General features: G+C 37.9%; 1 protein-coding gene across 1 annotated transcript in view; it reads right to left on the bottom strand.

Annotated features, from left to right (window-relative positions):
- The window catches only part of TBCK (TBC1 domain containing kinase), a 102,690-nt gene that overhangs the window by 8,444 nt on the left and 77,032 nt on the right, over nt 1–17,214 (bottom strand). The window contains exons 23-25 of the mRNA XM_063309913.1: nt 16,234–16,409; nt 7,206–7,381; nt 1,926–2,085 (exon numbers count right to left, since the gene is read on the bottom strand). Coding sequence (XP_063165983.1) covers nt 1,926–2,085; nt 7,206–7,381; nt 16,234–16,409 — 512 coding nt within the window. The remainder of the gene's footprint in view (nt 1–1,925; nt 2,086–7,205; nt 7,382–16,233; nt 16,410–17,214) is intronic.

Here is a 17,214-nt window from a genome sequence, read left to right as displayed (position 1 = left end):
CAGTTCCTGAAACTGCACTACAGATACTGCTATGGTGGACAGTCTCAAAGGCAAAACTCTGTCCTGACATTGGCCAACTTCTTTTGCTTGCTTTGTAATCTGGTCAACAAAATAAGAGGTTAGAATCTCATGCTGTACATGACAGTTGTTTGTGATAACAGAAAGCACTAAAATTCCAATTTCACTGGAAATAAGGAGCTGCTACAAGATAGCTTGCACCTAAAGGAAAAAGAGGCAGTACATGGTTTTAGAGATTCCCCAAATCTGTTTAAATCTGCTGTACCTTTAATGAAATGTGCACACATTAACTGAAAATAAACAGCACTTCTTACAGTTGAAGCACCCTTAAATGCAAACCACCAAAGAAAGTAGGCCTCGGTCATACTGTTGGGAATTACTGTTGCTGAGCCAGTAACATATACATATTAATATATTTTCTCCCCCCCGCTTTTATGTTTTGTTTTTTATGGGCTTTGTCTTGGTTTGTCTTTATGCTGTTATTGTGATCAGTTTTATTCTGACTGTGGATGTTTTATTTCTTTTTTTATATGAAATTTATATGTAAATTGTCAAAGAGTTGTTCGATTGCCTTAGGGCAGGAGTTTGCTGAATGAATGAATGGATGGATGATTTAAAGCATACCAGTAAGACAATTCCTTAAAAAAAACAACTACAACCCCAAGCAGTTAAAATTTTTAATTTTTTCCATCCTGTTTCTTCACTATTTTTTTTTAATCTATTCAATCATGTCCGATTCTCATAGACTGCCTGGACAAGTTCCTGCGGTTTTCTTGGCAAGGTTTTTCAGAAGTGGCTTGCCATTGCCTCCTTCCTGGGACTAAAAAAAAGTGGCTGGCTCAAGATCATCCAGCTGGCTTCATGCCTAAGGCAGGACTAGAACTCACGGTCTCACATTTCTAGCCTGATGCCTTAATCACTACACCAAACTGGCTCTCTTCTTCACTAATACTTCACTGTATTTTTAGTGTATTTTCCTATATTATTTCTTATATATATTTAAAACATGTGTATGTTATTTCTTTTCTTTTGTTAGGTATCTGAGACTTTTTTTAAAATAAAGGTTGTTTATACTATAACTGAAAAAGCTAGGGAAAGTGAATGTTTCTTTTAGCATGAATCACTGTTATATATAGTACCAAGAAATCTTCTGATCTGTACTAATGTCTTGTGTTATTCTGAATATGTCACTCTATCCCTTTTAAGTTACTCTCCCATGCCAAACACTGATGGCTCCATTCATCTTAATAGCTGTAACCACATAATCATAGCCTTTAAATTCTAAAATATGCTGGTCCTTAGCCAAGCTTGGGTGCAACTTGATCCAGAGATCCCAAAGTTCCCTGTGGGATCAGACATCCAGAGAATCCTGCTTTGGAAAATGTGATTGCTAGGACTAGCAACCTGTTGAAGCAGCTGAAAATCACAATTCTTTTTACCTTATCATTCCTTTCTCTTCCTTACAATATCATCATTTCAGGCAACCAGCATCTATGTTGAACTGAAATACTGCACTTGTATTGTAATATGAGTTGATCCCTTTAGCCTTGTCCTTGCCATGAAACATTGCATTTATTTTGGACTGTAAGACAACCTGGAATGGAATGAGTTAAGCTGCCTGTTAAATCAGATTCAGATATATTTCTCATGAGAACTGAACTCACTATGCCAGACTTCCACAAGTTATTGTAGATGATCAGAGCTGCCGTCCAATATAACCTGGCTGGAAGGCTGACCTAACTGAAATTACTTGACTTTTTTAGGTGCAAACATAGTTAATGGTGGATTGCGGTATATATTTTTACATCTGTAATTTCTCTGGAAAATTGCAGTCCAGGTACTGTGCTACTTACCAATCATTGTTCTGAACAACATACATACCTCCTCCCCTCCCCAGAGCAACTTACCTGTGCTGCATTCTTTGACACATGTCCTACTATCACCACAACTCTCCCTTTAAAGCTCTGAAGTGTGGAAGCAGCAGGACACTGGATCAATTCTCCTTCAGCAGTGAATGCTGAACCAAATGGGATATTGATGCTTCCTGGTATATGCCCACGATTAAAGCTGGACAAAAAGATCTTTAGTTAAGGAAACTGAAGAGGAGGAAGAAAACAAGTTCTGAATGAGTGTCAAGTAGCAAAATTAGAAACCTTATAAATGCTGCCATCAGACCCAGCATCAGGCTGCAGCATTTCCCTGACACCAACGACCTGGGGAAGGATCCCTGTCCCATCCTGGCCCTCTCCTTAAAAGCAGCATTTACATATCCAATGGTCTATCAGGACAAAGATGGGAAATTAAACTGCAGCTGTTCAGTGCTGGAAATAGTTCTTCTGTAACTACCAGCTATATTTTTCATAGGTCACCCAATAAGGGAAACCCCAACAAGAGAAGTTCACCAAAGATATGCTTCAACCAGACCTGTTTTCTACAATAGAAATGAGACCTAGAACAAAGGAAATTGTTACTCTAAAGTAGGAACAAGCAACTCAGCTGTAAGCTTGGTCTTTGGGACTTCATGTAGGACTACGTAACTTAGATATTCACCTCTCAAACTGACACACAGGTATTTAACCTCATCCTATCTAGGAATATGTGCTCCCCCAAAGTTTTCTCCTTCCTCCTAGCGACCCTACAGCAACTCATTAATTTTTGTTGTCATTAGCAGATTTGGTCTGCTCTACCTTGCATAGTCTTTGCTGCTTTTTAATCTGTAAGAATTCCAAAGCAGGTTCTCTCTCTTTCAAAATCGCTTCCCTGTAACAAGTGAAATTATTATGAACTTCAGGGTGACTTTTCAGAGTATAGGGAGATGTCAAACTTAGTTGTTGCCTGTGTTAATGGGGAGATGAGCAACAAAGGAACCATTTGCTGCAGCTCTGAATGAGGTACATGTGGGGTAAATGGGAGTTGAAATAATTCTAAACAAATTTTATAAGGAAGAATGGCTGAACAACAGGCTTCATTCCTATGACAGAATAATAGCTTTTAGCTGATGGGAACAAAACTATGGGAGTCTACAGCAGAAATCAATGCCATAAAAATGAAGAGAGTCCTTAGCAACCAAGACAATGTTGGAGCCCAGATGAAGTCTTTGGGCCATGGCTTTCCAACTTCTGTGTTAGAACCTTTAAGATGTAATCCCAGAAGTACTGACTGAGAATAAATGCTGTTGATAATAATGGAGGATCCTTTTGAATATTCATGCATGAATATTCACTGTTGATGTTTTTAGGTGCTTTTTCATTCTTATGTTAAGTGCAACATGGTCTCATCTGCATTCATGCAAGCAATATACTTGCAATACATATTACACAGTTGATGTGCTTCTAAGGTTTTTTTCTTAAGCTTTAAGTTGTATGATAGGTTTTTAAGCTTTAGGTTGTATGATACAACTGTTCAACTTGGCATTTAAGAGTTGTTAATACTGGTTTTAATATTTTAATGAAGTATGAATAATTGCATGTTATTTTGCATTACTGTTCCTACCTGACTTGTATGCTGCTATAAAATATTACTAAAAGGAGTAGATTAATGTTTCATAAAGCTAAACAAGTTGCAACTTCATCTACTGAGCATGAATGGTCTATTTGCATGCTCAAAATCAAGGTAATGACTTCATTTAAGTTATTGCAACACTATGACAATTTCTACAATCTCTTAGGAAAGCTTATAGGTAATCTAAGATTAAAACTAGTTTGAATACCTCTTAAAACAGCTTGTGTAAGCAGTTCCATTTAGATGACTGTCAAGATTATACCATGAGAAGCATAACAGCAACATTTGCTTGAGATCAACAAAAAGTTGACCCATCCCACTAGTTAAAAGGATTCCTTAATTTCACCTAGCTGGAGGGAATAATTACCTTTTTCTTTAAGCCAGCACAACAACAAAACATACAAATATATCTACGTCTTTATCATTAATGACATATACATATTAAAAAAATAGGAGAGCCCTTTCTGACAACTGTATAAATATACCCTCAATAAGAAGAGAAACATTTACTTTTGGTTTGTGTACCTGTTTTAGCATATCACAGTGCATGCCTTTAAAGTATTCACTCCAATCTTAGATGGCATCTTAACCATTCCAGGGGTGAGCTGACGATAAGAAGCAGAAATGTATGCAACAGAACTAAAGGACTGTAAAGAATCTCGCTGAGATCCTCATGAAAGCAATTAAACACCACTGGCATTCTTGCAACATAGTTCACAAACTCAATCTTTGAAAAAACTGCTGACTTTCTATTGCAAAAGCAAACATCACTTAAATATTACCTTGTTATTTCAACAAGCCCTAGGCTGCACCACCTTTTAATAAAAAGTTTTTCCTTACAAAGCTATCTTGGCATAAAAATAACCCACTACAGCTTGTACCTGCAACATATATCAGATTATATTTAAATAACTGCTCAGCTTCTAAGGTTTATATGGGAAGCACCTCTAAAATAAGAAATACAATACAATACATATTGCTAGGTTTGGCCTAATGTACATTTCCCATCAAATTGTTATTAATTATGCACTCCCTAAACACTTTGGGTGAAAATAATTAGGTATGAATGCAGGTGTATGAAAATGATAGACGGTGAGCACAACTAAAATCTAATCATACACGTCAGTGACACTGGCTCAAAACAAATGGCTGAATGTGACTGCATGGTTTGTCTGTATCTCTATATAACCACTAGATGTAATGGTATGTGGGAATGACCTTGGGAGACAGGAGGAAGAGCCGCGGATAGGCAACGGTCAGGTAAGGGGCAGCTGAACCTGCAGAAGCAATGGGGGTGTGGCAAACATCTTAGGGACCCTCCCTAGTTTCTTGGACTGTAAAGGCAAGGGGGGAGAAATGTACTTTCAGATTTGCAAGTTTCTGTTAATGTAACCTTACAATAAAAATAGAACTAGTACTCCTGGTTGTGCTTCTTGTCTGCACTACCTCGAAGGGCTGAGACTAGATGAAAGCAAAGACATATAGGAAAGTCAAACTCCCATCTAGTGGTTGACTAGATATCTGCAGCCTAGATATGATATCCTACAAAAATGAGTTTATGAGATTTGGTAATTGAATCTCTCTCTTTCTCTCTCCATTCAGCTGGACTGCCTAAAATTTCATAATGCTTCATCAGGCTGAGTACTATTCAAACTGGCAGGACCCTGTATGGACCCTTTAGCCTTCTTCCATAGGTGAGCTTTTCATTTCAACTGAATTAAGAGACTTCCAGATGAAGCTTTTATTGTGAAAAGACCTGCTTTTCTTAATGGAATTTTATTCCAAATGTTTTCCTATTGCTTCTTCCATCTTTTTTTTCCTATTTACAAAAAAAATCTCTTAAATAGCAGAAGAAATAGCTGCACAATACCCTTAAGTTGGTAAAATTAAGCTCTGTTTTGGAAAATAAAAAACCTTTTGCCTTAGACCATAAAACCATTTTTTTTCACTACTGAGAGCAGCCCTTGGGGGGGGGGGGAGGACTTTGAGGGCCACAGCCAAAGATTGCAAGTTGTACATACCTGCTTTAAATAGCCCGCACAGATTCATAGTCATTGAGAGAATAACAACATGATTTCTATGAACTGAGAAATGCCTTCTGTGCTTAGGATACAGTTTTCCACTGGCTATGGAACTAAAGTCCCACAAGGTACTGCCTCTTTTTGTAGTACTTCCTATTTAGGGGTATATTTCACTGATCTATTAAAAGCCACCTTCTGGGTTTAACAGCAAATCTTACAGATGAAATATTATTAACTTTACACACCTGCTACCTTGGCAAGAAAAATTGCCTGTTAATTTTAACAAAGTTATTACTAGCAGAACTGCTCAAGTTTCAGTGAGGTTTTCTTAACATGTTGTGCAGGCAAAATTAAAAGCTTTCCTTATAAATGAATCTGGCTTAAAAAGATTAAACTACTGCAGGAGAAAAGCTTCAGAAAACTAAATAATGAGGAGCCAATTGATTAACACACTGAAGCTTGGCCTTGCAAACCTCAACAGGCACATGAAATTAATAAATATACAGAAAAAATAATTATACTTGATCACTGTTGTTTTAGTTAGATAGTACAACATATTGAGGGTTGGGTTTTGGCTTATGTTCAAGCCACAGTAATTCTGTTTTCTTATAAAAAGTTGTGACTAAGAAAAGGGTGTTTCAATTCAGAAGGTATTAGTTCTAAATATTTCTAAATCTCTAGCACTAAAAATAAAAACATCAGTTCTAATTAATGATGCCTGCAGCAGGCAGAGAAACAAGATTTCTGATTGGATCCTACTAATAAGCAGACATGTGGACTCTGAGAAGATAATGTTGACTTATGGAAACTATGCTGGATGTAGGAAAACTAGGTAACTGGGGGTGATGGAAAGACATCAGATAATCCAGAATCAAGGGGAAAAAGGAGAAAAATAGGATCATAATTTTTCTTAATCCTTTCCTAGATAATGTGAATTGTTCAAGAGTTTCAGTAACCATTGTTGCAGAGAGTGAAGGAAGCAGACTTGTTAGCCATTTACAACTGGCAGAGAAGGCAGCATAAAGTCTGTTGGTAGTACTATGTGGACCATGTTCTAAAACTTCCAACGTAGTCCAGTGGTTGGCTTAGGGCTAGAAAACAGTTCTTATTTCATATTCAGCCAAGGATTTTTACATTAATTTTTGCCAATCACTACTTCTCATCCCAACCTATCACACAAGGTTAATAGTGTGGTGATAAAATTAAGGAGGGAGCACTACAGATGCCACCTTCAATTCCTGGAGGAAAGGAGTTAGATAAAAATCAAATAAATAAATACATAATTCAGAGCTCTTCCTCTTTGAGTCTGTTAAGTTTTTCTCTGTTGCAAATGTCTAGCACATCCTAGCTGTTAATAGGATGGTTAATTCTGTGTCAGGCAGATACGTTCTTTTTGTCAAAAAAATGATCCCTATACATAGAAAACAGATATAACTAAGAAAGTAAAGGTAGACTGTCTTCTCATTGATATCTGGTTTTCTAAGTGCATATTTTTTTCCACATAATGAATTAAATACAGTTCAGTCCTATGAATTCCCATCAGTGATCTCCCCCCGATTAATTGGAAGCTTTTGTCCCATTTCTTAAGCATTTCAACCAGAAACTGTGAGGAAGAGAAAGGTAGTGAGAAATGATTAAGCCATGACTTTCAGCATAGAAGGATACTCCTCACTGTTCCGAATGTCAACAATAAGCAACTTTGGTTTGCTAGACTTCGTCTTCTTTGTTGGGGTCTTAGAATGGCCAGGTCCTGTCAGGTCACATAGGTCAATCAAATCTTCGGCTGAGATCCGTGGTGACACTTCAGATTTCAGTTCATTTAATTTGATAGAATCCCTAGACTTTTCAACAGAGAGAAAAAGAATGCAATACAAAGTCTACTATTTGCATTGGCTCATTTCTATGACTATGTGAACATTTAGTAAAGAAACACGTTTCCCCAAATATATTGCAAGCTATGACCTATTCTACTTTTCAATTTTATGCTACAATTTTTCCCCAAAGCCCACAGATGCCTAATAAATCCAGTATCTCCAACTTTAAAAGCAGTCTTAGACAACTTCTATTTAAATTACTGCTTTTAATTGTTTAGTAACATGTCATCACAATTACTTCTGTACTGTAGCTCATTCCATTACTGACAGATTGCAGATACACTGCAGCAAATCTGTTAATTTGGTCAGCCAATAAAAGTGGCCTTAGCCAAGATTGAACATGATTTTCAGTGGCTTCCTTCAGAAATAATAATTAACCAAATTGTGGAAACAGTTGGAAACATGAAACCAGTTCAGAGCAATAATATCTTTCTAGAGTTCTATTTGTTCTATCATGCTGAGGTTCAGTATACATACCCAGATAAACTAATTCTAGAGGATCACTTTTTTCTTAGGAGGGTAACTTACTGCATATTGTCATAGTTGTTTGTGGTAGAGAGACAAAATTGATGGCTTTGAAAATGGAATTTGTTCAATCTATACATAAAGGGAATATGATTTGTCTGTTTTTAAAACTGATCCTACTGTTGCCAAGACTATAAAAACTGGCATGAATGCCCCAAGCACACTGTTTCATACATATTCATTCAATCTGCCTGTGAGTTTTAAAAACATAACCTTGGGCTATATTTCTCTGGAGAAGAATGTGGTGAAAACTATTATCAAAGATTGCTTTGTGAGTACTCTTTGAATCTCCTGTATCCCTTTATATCACAGGGCCTGCAGCCTGTATGTGGCCCTCAACAGTCCTGAACGTGATCCGAACCAGATTAAAATGCAACTGGGAAATATTTAACAAAATGAAATAAGAATGGAAAAAAACATAGATAAGACTACATAAAAGAGTCCCACTGCTGAAGCAGTATTTATTTTTCCTTTGTATGACACCATCAACGTTTGCTTTTCTCTGTGGCAGTGGACTTCACGAGTTTACTTTAGGAAGTGATTAACACACTGAGGAGAAATTCTGCTCATGGCATGAAAGGAATTAGGAATAATAAATCTAATGCCAAACTGGTAAAATTCAGAATTGGTTTTGGTGTAAAAGGAATTGTAGAGGATCATTGAAGATCATTGAGGATCATTCAGCCTGCTGAAAAGGCTGTTATGTGCAAAATTCTCATCTACGCTTGTGGGCTTTGTTTATTAATTCTGAGCATTTTGATGGACTTGGAACTGCATGACTAGCAAAACTGTAATTGCTCATGAGAAGAAAGTAATATGCAATAAAACTGGTTCAGATTTTTTCCTAGTAATAAAGTGTATCTACCTGTTATCTCCTTTTAAAAATGCGACTGTTGCATCACTCAGATGACAACCTCAAAGCAAGTGAGGCAGACTTTTATGAGAAAATAAGGGGCAGCGGACATGGAGATAACCCAGTGATTTTGAAAGATTTATCGGTATGAAAATATATAGGAAAATATATTATGGAATATCTTATGAACGTTTGTAACACTAGCTATGTAATGCTCATCACTATTATAAAGTATGTTCCTCGGGGAAATTAATTATTTTAAAGTCATTAAATGTTAATTAAAGTTCATGCCTCTTAATACTGAACAAATAGAATAGGTAGCAAATCAGCTCTAAATTGAAAGGATGCAGTGCTTGGCACAGTTTCCTTGTTTAGACTAAAGTAAACTAGAGCCAGTTTGGTGTAGTGGTTAAAGCATCAGGCTAGAAACCGGGAGACTGTGAGTTCTAGTCCCACCTTAGGCACAAAGCCTGCTGGGTGATCTTCGGCCAGTCCCTCTCTCTCAGCCCTAGGGAGGAGGCAATGGCAAACCACTTCTGAAAAACCTTGCCAAGAAAACTGCAGGGACTTGCCCAGGCAGTCTCCAAGAACCGGACATGATTGAATGGATTAAAAAAAAAAAACTACTGATACAACATTAGAAAGAAGTTGCAATTTTCAAGTCTTGTTAATATAATCAAAACAAAGAGTAAGAAAAATTAGTATATTTCTAAATGGACAAAACTGAACATATCTGGCGTTGTTTCCCTCATATCCTCAGGCCATTCCCACAACAGATTTTTTTTCCAAAGTGTATTTCCATTTGTTAATGAAGGTAACAAGGATATAGCTTCATACTGGTAACACACAAGCCTACAGGACTGACAAATGATATACTAGCTATAATAAATTATATCTAAAATAAAATGTAGCCCTTTTTTTTTTAAAACAGCACATTTCTCAAATTCTTCAGGAGGGGGAATTAGGTCTTTGGGAGAGGAAAAGCTTACTCAGAAGCTCAGTGATGAGGCCTCAATAATCTTGATCCACAGAAGCAGTAGGAAAACAGGGGTGGGGAGAAACCCTTGGCTCTAGATGAAATACTAGCACTGGCAAATTCTTCAGAGAACATTTAGGATCAAAATCATACCGAAATATAAATAAAGGTTATGTGTCTATCAAGCCAGAAAACAGCTCAGAAGTTCAAAATGCTTAGTGAGTCAGGGAAGGCATAATAAACTACCACTCCCTAAAGCCACAGTTTATTAGAATGGTTTGTTCATGTAAAACAGAGCTTTGCTTCCATTTGTAAACAGTAAGACGCCAACACGGATAACTAAGGCATGTGGCAAAAAAGTGAAAGTGTGCTAAAACCATGCTTGCTACCGAGTTTAATTCAAGCAATTCCCCATTTCTCATTTCTATTCTATTTCAGGGAGATGGAACATGCAGTATTATAGCTATGGGCCATACTTGGTCCTAAATAGGCTGCTAGAAGTCAGGGCAACAAAAAAACGGAAGCAGGGGGAAAAAAAACTAAAATTGCTTTTAATTTAATGCAATTTAGTGCAATTAATATGCATATTATTCCTATGCATTTAATAATTCTGTCTTCTATTTCATTGAAGTTACAATTTGATAACAATTTTAGAGTTGCTCTGAAAGCTGGACACAAGACTCTGGATGCTTGCATGAGGCCTTAAGTTTTCAACCTGTTTTAAACAGGTTCTCCTCACCAGAGAGGGGGATTAATTAACCAGACTGTGCTATGTTTATTTGAATATAGTACCTTCGCTGCTATATATTCCATATGAAGCAGAGCAAGTGACGAGATACTGCATTTAGACAAAACAATATGAACTTGCTCTTTTCCTATACTTATGGTTCTTTGAGCCATGATCTGTGAATCCATACATATGGATCTGCACTGGACAATGACTCAGGTCAGAATGTGCCCGAGCTTAAGGGTTTGGGGCAAGAGCCTTGCTTGTGATGTAACATAGTCAGTATATGAAAAGGCAGGGCAATTTCCACCTGCCATAGCAGATCAAAATGGAGGCACCATCCTTGAAGTCAAGCAGGCAAGATGAACAGTGGAGGACTGCATTCAGCGATCGCCCATCAATCACATGAAAGTAATCAGCTGTTCTTCACTATAATTCCTGTGGTTCACATATGGGCGATTAACCACATCTGTTACCAAGGTAGGCAGCCTTGGAGAATATGAGAACGTACTGTTCTCCAAAGGCAGCATTCTGCCAATCAAAGTCTCTGGCATTAATGCCTGATGAAATTTGAGGTCTGCAGCCAGGCTAGTGGACTAGTGAATGCGCAAGAAACACATCCTTAAAAAATGCTGCTGATACAACTACTGCTTGTATGGAATGCTCCAAAAGCTGAAAGAGTTTTGCCAAATCATAGACACTGTTATCTAATCGAAGAAACACCACAATGAGATGGGAAAGACCTATTTCTTTCTAGCATGTACAACGAAAAGTTGTATCTGAGAAGAAAGACACAGAATACAATCACTCTTTTGATGTCAAGGGCATTTAGAGAGTGCTGTAGATGTATCATGAAAGCAAGTGGAAAGTTCCTGGTGCATATGAAATTACAGAGCATTCTGGGGAAGAACAAAACTACCTCTCCATTGTACTGATTATTAACAAAATGACTGAAAACTCACTCACTGACATTGATTGTTACCAAAAATGCTGCTACCTTCCAAGGGAGAAGATGGTATGCATAGCTGCCTAGTGGTTCATAAACTGCAGCAAGCAGCAGAGAGAGAACAAGCAACAAATGCCAACTTGAAACAACTGGTGGGCACATATGGAAACAATTCTGAAGGCTTTTCAAAAACTGATAACAGTTGGGTACAAAAAAAAAAAAAAGAGAAATGTTGATAGAATTGTGAAAAAAAGCAGCTGTCGAAAGGTAACACTTTAAAGGCCAGAAAGAAATCCCTTTGTCCCTCAATTTCAACAAGATGGAGTGGCTGTGGATTGATAGTGCTTCATCTTCCAGGAAATTGTCATCCTTAGTTCTGGATGGGGTTGCACTGCCCCAGACAGACTCAGTGCGTAATCTGAGGGTTCTCCTGGACTCACGACTCCTGCTCGAAGAGCAGGTGGCAGTCGTGGCCAGGAGGGCCTTTGTGCAACTTCGGGTTGTGCATCAGTTACTCCTGTTCCTGGATCGAGAAGCCCTCCGAACAGTCACTCATGCCCTGGTTATCTCCCATATAGACTACTGCAACGCGCTCTACATGGGGCTACCCTTGAAGAGTATCCAGAAGCTTCAGCTGGTCCAGAATGCAGCCGCGTGAGCTATTTTTGGTGCCCCTAGGTTGACACATATAACACTGTTGCTGCGTGAGCTGCACTGGGTGCCAGTTTGCTTCCAGGTCCAATTCAAGGTGTTGGTTATTACCTTTAAAGCCCTACATGGCATGGGGCCAGGTTACCTGAGGGACCGTCTCATCCCCATTACATCGGCCCGCCCCACCTGATCATCCAGAGAGGGCATGTTGCGGACCCTGTCCGTAAGAGAATTTCATCTGGTGGGGTCCAGGAAACGGGCCTTCTCTGTAGTGGCCCCCGCTCTCTGGAATATCTTGCCCCTGGAGGTGAGGCAGGCCCACTCACTCCTGACCTTCCAGAAGGCCCTGAAGACCTGGTTCTGCCGTCTCGCCTGGGGCGGGAAAGTGAATAACTATTCTTGGGGGTGGTCCCTCCCACCAGCCTGGATTTTATACCTTTCTTGGATTTTATTTACTGTATTTTCTTATAACTGTTTTATGTGATTTTAATGTTTATATTTTGTGCTGGATTTTATTGTAAACCGCCCAGAGTCCCTCTTTTGGGGGAGATGGGCGGTGGCTAAATTTGAGCAATAAATAAATAAAAAATAAAGACCCCGAGGAAGGTCAATGAAGAGGAAGAATGTTATGAGCAATATAAAGGAGGCAAAACATTGCTGCCTAGGCTTTCTGTGCTGGTGAGTTGGAAATAGATGCAAAATGAGGTTACTAAAGGGGGAAAGGTCAGATATAAACATCACGCAATAAATCTGAGAATGAGTAAATATAGATGGAAAACTAAAATAGGAGGTTCCACCTGGCCAAAGACGAAAGAAAAATTTATCGTACCAAGAGATCACTGCCAGAATCACCAAACAATCAGTGCAGTTTTTATCATGATAATTAATCTTGGAAATGACCCTGGTAGTCAGCAGCTGCAGAGGCAAAAGGTACATAAATATGTACTTTTGCAGAATTGGAAAGCATCTCTCAATGAGATGGCACCAGGCCACTTTTGGTCTAATATTGGAAACATGAAGTGTTTTAGTAAAGACATTTAATAGTTGGATGAGGTAGTATACAAATTAATGCAGAACTAAATAAAGTTCCACCATTAGAGGATGAGGTGAGTATGTTAAGTCTCCACAGAGTAAAAATGAGTAGTAGAATGCATTTCCAAAATACTGTTCTTCTCACCAAATGAACAGACAACAGCTAGAACTGCAGTCCTGCAAAAAGGCTGAATAGTAGCACTAATTTTGTGCCATCTGATTTCTGACTTACAATATCACTGTTAAATTGTCCATGAGGGCCTTGACCTGTTATAACTGGGTGAAGGCACAGCACCTTGAATGCTGTTGAGAATTCTAGCTGGTTGGTATGAAGATGGTGGACCATGGGATAATAGAATTCCTATATCTACCTGCCTTAACAATGTGCTCCTCACCCTATATTTCATGCTTCTGCAGTAGTGTAATAGACAATCTGGGACCAAAAAAAGGCAAGATAGCAACGGCATAACTAGGCCTTGAGAGACTTCACATGAAGCCTTGAAAAGAGGATTACTTTAATGGCTAATTCCATATAGCCAAGAAGATGTAGCATGAGGCTTATATTCTAACCTGGTAGATAAGTGATAATGTGACATCGACATGTTCCAGAATATTTTGTTGTTTATTCGTTTAGTCACTTCCGACTCTTCGTGACTTCATGGACCAGCCCACGCCAGAGCTTCCTGTCGGTCAACACCCCCAGCTCCCCCAGGGACAAGTCCGTCACCTCTAGAAAAGGCAAAACTATTGACCAGCCATCTAAATACAGGTATATTGTAATGTCTTGCAAATACAAATGAATACCCATGACTTCTAGAAAGTTTGTAAAGACTCTGGTGCCACAGCAAGGCTCAGTGGGATGATACAGACTTACGTAGCCAGAAACAAAGGTACTACCTATAATCAAGCAGAATGGGGAAAAAAAGAGAGTAAGGTTTGATAAGTCCCACCAATGCAAACCAGCATTCATCAATTAGACAGAAATACTGTGACCAGTGAGATAATCTACATTTTAGAAACTGACATAACTCAGAGATCTAAAATAAACTGGAAGCCATTCTGGTTCTTGGGAACAATGAAGTCTCTATGATATAACTAGGCATTTTTGACATAAGAGCATGGGCTTGAGTCGCTTAGACAGAAGGGTTCTTGCATGCTCACAAGAGAAGGAGACAATGGATCTGATAACAGGATAATAGTGAAAAGATGGAAATGAATATGGTAACAAAAAACTATTATTCAAAGAACCCAAATGCCTGTTGCAATGTCCTACACAATGAGATAGAAAATGAATCAGTCCTGGAGATCTCAAATGACCTAGAACAGAATGGCCTTTTGGATTCTTGGGATGACTGGTAATAGGATGGTCTGGATCATGCAACTGGTGAAAAAAAATAAATTAACAGGATACAATGGATGGGATAGAACTTCTTCCTGCTGTAGGAAACTACTGCTAGCTCTGTTGGCTACTCTGTTTCTGACTGTTGCTAAACAAGGCAAGGCATGTTTGGTTGCTGAGTGTAACTTTTGCAAATAAATCTCTCAGTATCATTGGTTTTAGAGCTCACTGAAATAACAAATCTCCCATTCTAGGCTGTGATATGTCATCTTTAAGGTGATGGATGTATTTATGAGAAGCACAGGCTCCTGATGACTACTCTGCATACAGAATCTACCTAAAATCTATTTTCCATTTGATATCCAGAAGGAAGCTGAACAAGGGCAATGTGCTTTCCTTTAATCAAGCAGGCCTGATATGATGGAATTTGGAGATATGTGATGGAATAAAAAGAATCAAACTCCTTCCTATACTCAGTAAAGAATCTCTGTTTGATTCAAGGAAGTAACATTGACGAGGGCTTTGACAATGAAACCTTAGTCATTTTCACTAACATAAGAAACCCTGGAATTTGAACTGATGCTGCTGCTGAACCTTGTACCAGCCGGATCTTCAGACAGAACAAGGGGACTATTTGGATTCTTTGCCCTGTAAGGACCAAATATCCTCTGAAGGTGGAAGTTGGTTTGACCCAAACTTTTGTTTTCTCATCAGTCATTACAAAAAATGTGCTTGAAAACGTATTCAGAATGTGTTTGCCTCTGAAATCTTTCTTGTCGTAGTCTTTTTCTGATATAATATTTGTACATAATTTTACAAGCAAATATTTTCTAACAAAAAACCCAGAAAGCCAACACTTCCCCCTTCATTTGTATATAAATCAGAGTAACAATGGAATGTTCAGTGTCTAAATAAATAATGATGTCAAGTATAGGTACTACATACTATATATATTTGTCACAGTGCAGGGCAGTCAACTCACAATGTGGTGCGTTATACATAATATAAATCATTATGACACTGCTAGCACATTAAGTTTTAGAAGCATACAAACCATTACAAATTGGAAATATCTTGGGTTTGAAGCAAATTGTTCCAGTGCACTGGAAGTGTTCCGGTGCTGTTCCGACATTCCAGAAGTATTCCAACCTTGATATGGAGCAGTTGTTTCAAACTCAAAGCAGGTGTGTTGAACTTGAATCCTTTCACATTCCAAATGTTCTTCACACCACTATTAGGTTCTTAAGGTTTACATTTTTGTTCATTTTATTACACCCACTCACTACTAAGTGTTTATATTTTATTAAGACTGCTCACCCACCCAGAGTCTTCCCAGATATTTTAAAGCACAAGGCAAAGTACAAGAAAGTTTAACTCCAACGTTCTTCAAAAAAGGGCATATATAGATAGCTTTATCCTACAGCAACTTGCCAACACTCTGTACTGTTTGGTTGGGGCTGTTAGCTCATTAGGCCTAATAACAGACCTGATCTAATACAACCACACCCACTCATTTTTCTTCTGTAGTAAGATATCAAAATGTACAGGAATTAGTTGTTAAGCTCTTGGACTAGGAACAGAAAGAAACTCAGGTTCAAGTCCATCTTTTGCAATGAAAACTTCATGGGCAATGTAGGCCATCTTTCAGGCTTGTGATTTGGAAGAAAGGGAGGATTTAAATCCAATGAATGAACAAATAAATACAATTCTAAACACCCCCATGTTTAATCTTTCTATTCTGTTCTAATGAAAGACAACTAAATAACTCACTAGGTCACTCCTGGTTGTATCCTGATAGTCTGATGAGAAACAAGATGTTAGACTTCTTGTAGAGTTGCCTTCACTAGCTTGTTTGGGATGCTGTGCATATTGTCTGTATGTAGCACTCTTGGGGGTCCAGCAGAAAAGGTTGATTGATTCACGGACACAACGTTCAATATCAATTTCTGGAAAGGGGACACCAAGGGAAAAAAAAAGAATGAGAAAAGAAGCAAGCATTTGAGCAACTGAAACAAAAAACTGCAGTTGAGAAGCATTTTTTTTTTAAAAAAAGAACACATACTATTCTACAATAAATTCATTTTGATTTTTAACATACTGTACCTATATAAATACGATCAAGGAAACAAGAAACATTTGTCCTCTGACATGCAACCAAGAGAAAATAACAACTAACAATTACATACCATTTCAAGTTTATGACACAAATTCAGCTGAAGCATAGGCTTTAAACTACAACATGTAGTTTATTTTCTAAAGCCTGGGGAACTAAGGGATTGACAAAGCAATTGAAGCATGTTGTAAAGCAAAGCCTCTGAATTTGTAATCAATGTGACTTTCCCCATTTGACAAAACTGTATAATAAGAATTGGAAAACAAGGAGGAATCTGTAAACAATATGATGCAATTAGTAACAAACACTTGATGTTTTTATAATCTTAGGACTCTGCAGTTCTTAGGCCAAAAACTACCAATATAAAAGCAAGCACTACAGAGTGTTTAATTGCTGAATATGGATAGTTAAAATAATCTCTAATTAAAGTTGCAAAAATATTTATATATACTGTTAAACTGTGTTTATGTATGTTAATGTTTACTTTTTTCTTTTAATCACAGCAATTTTTTTCTTCTATTTTGGGGTAATGTCCTGTCTTTTCTAATAACAAAGCAACATTGTAGTCATAATCGTCTGTCCCATGGGTCTCAACTCAAGATAAAGACTTATATGGGAGATACACTACCTTCATGTTC

This window comes from Candoia aspera, chromosome 8 (assembly GCF_035149785.1).
Source record: "Candoia aspera isolate rCanAsp1 chromosome 8, rCanAsp1.hap2, whole genome shotgun sequence".
In the NCBI taxonomy this organism is placed as follows: Eukaryota; Metazoa; Chordata; class Lepidosauria; order Squamata; family Boidae; genus Candoia; species Candoia aspera.
The sequence above is the reverse complement of the archived record's forward strand: the minus strand, read 5'-3'. Positions and strand labels throughout refer to the sequence as shown.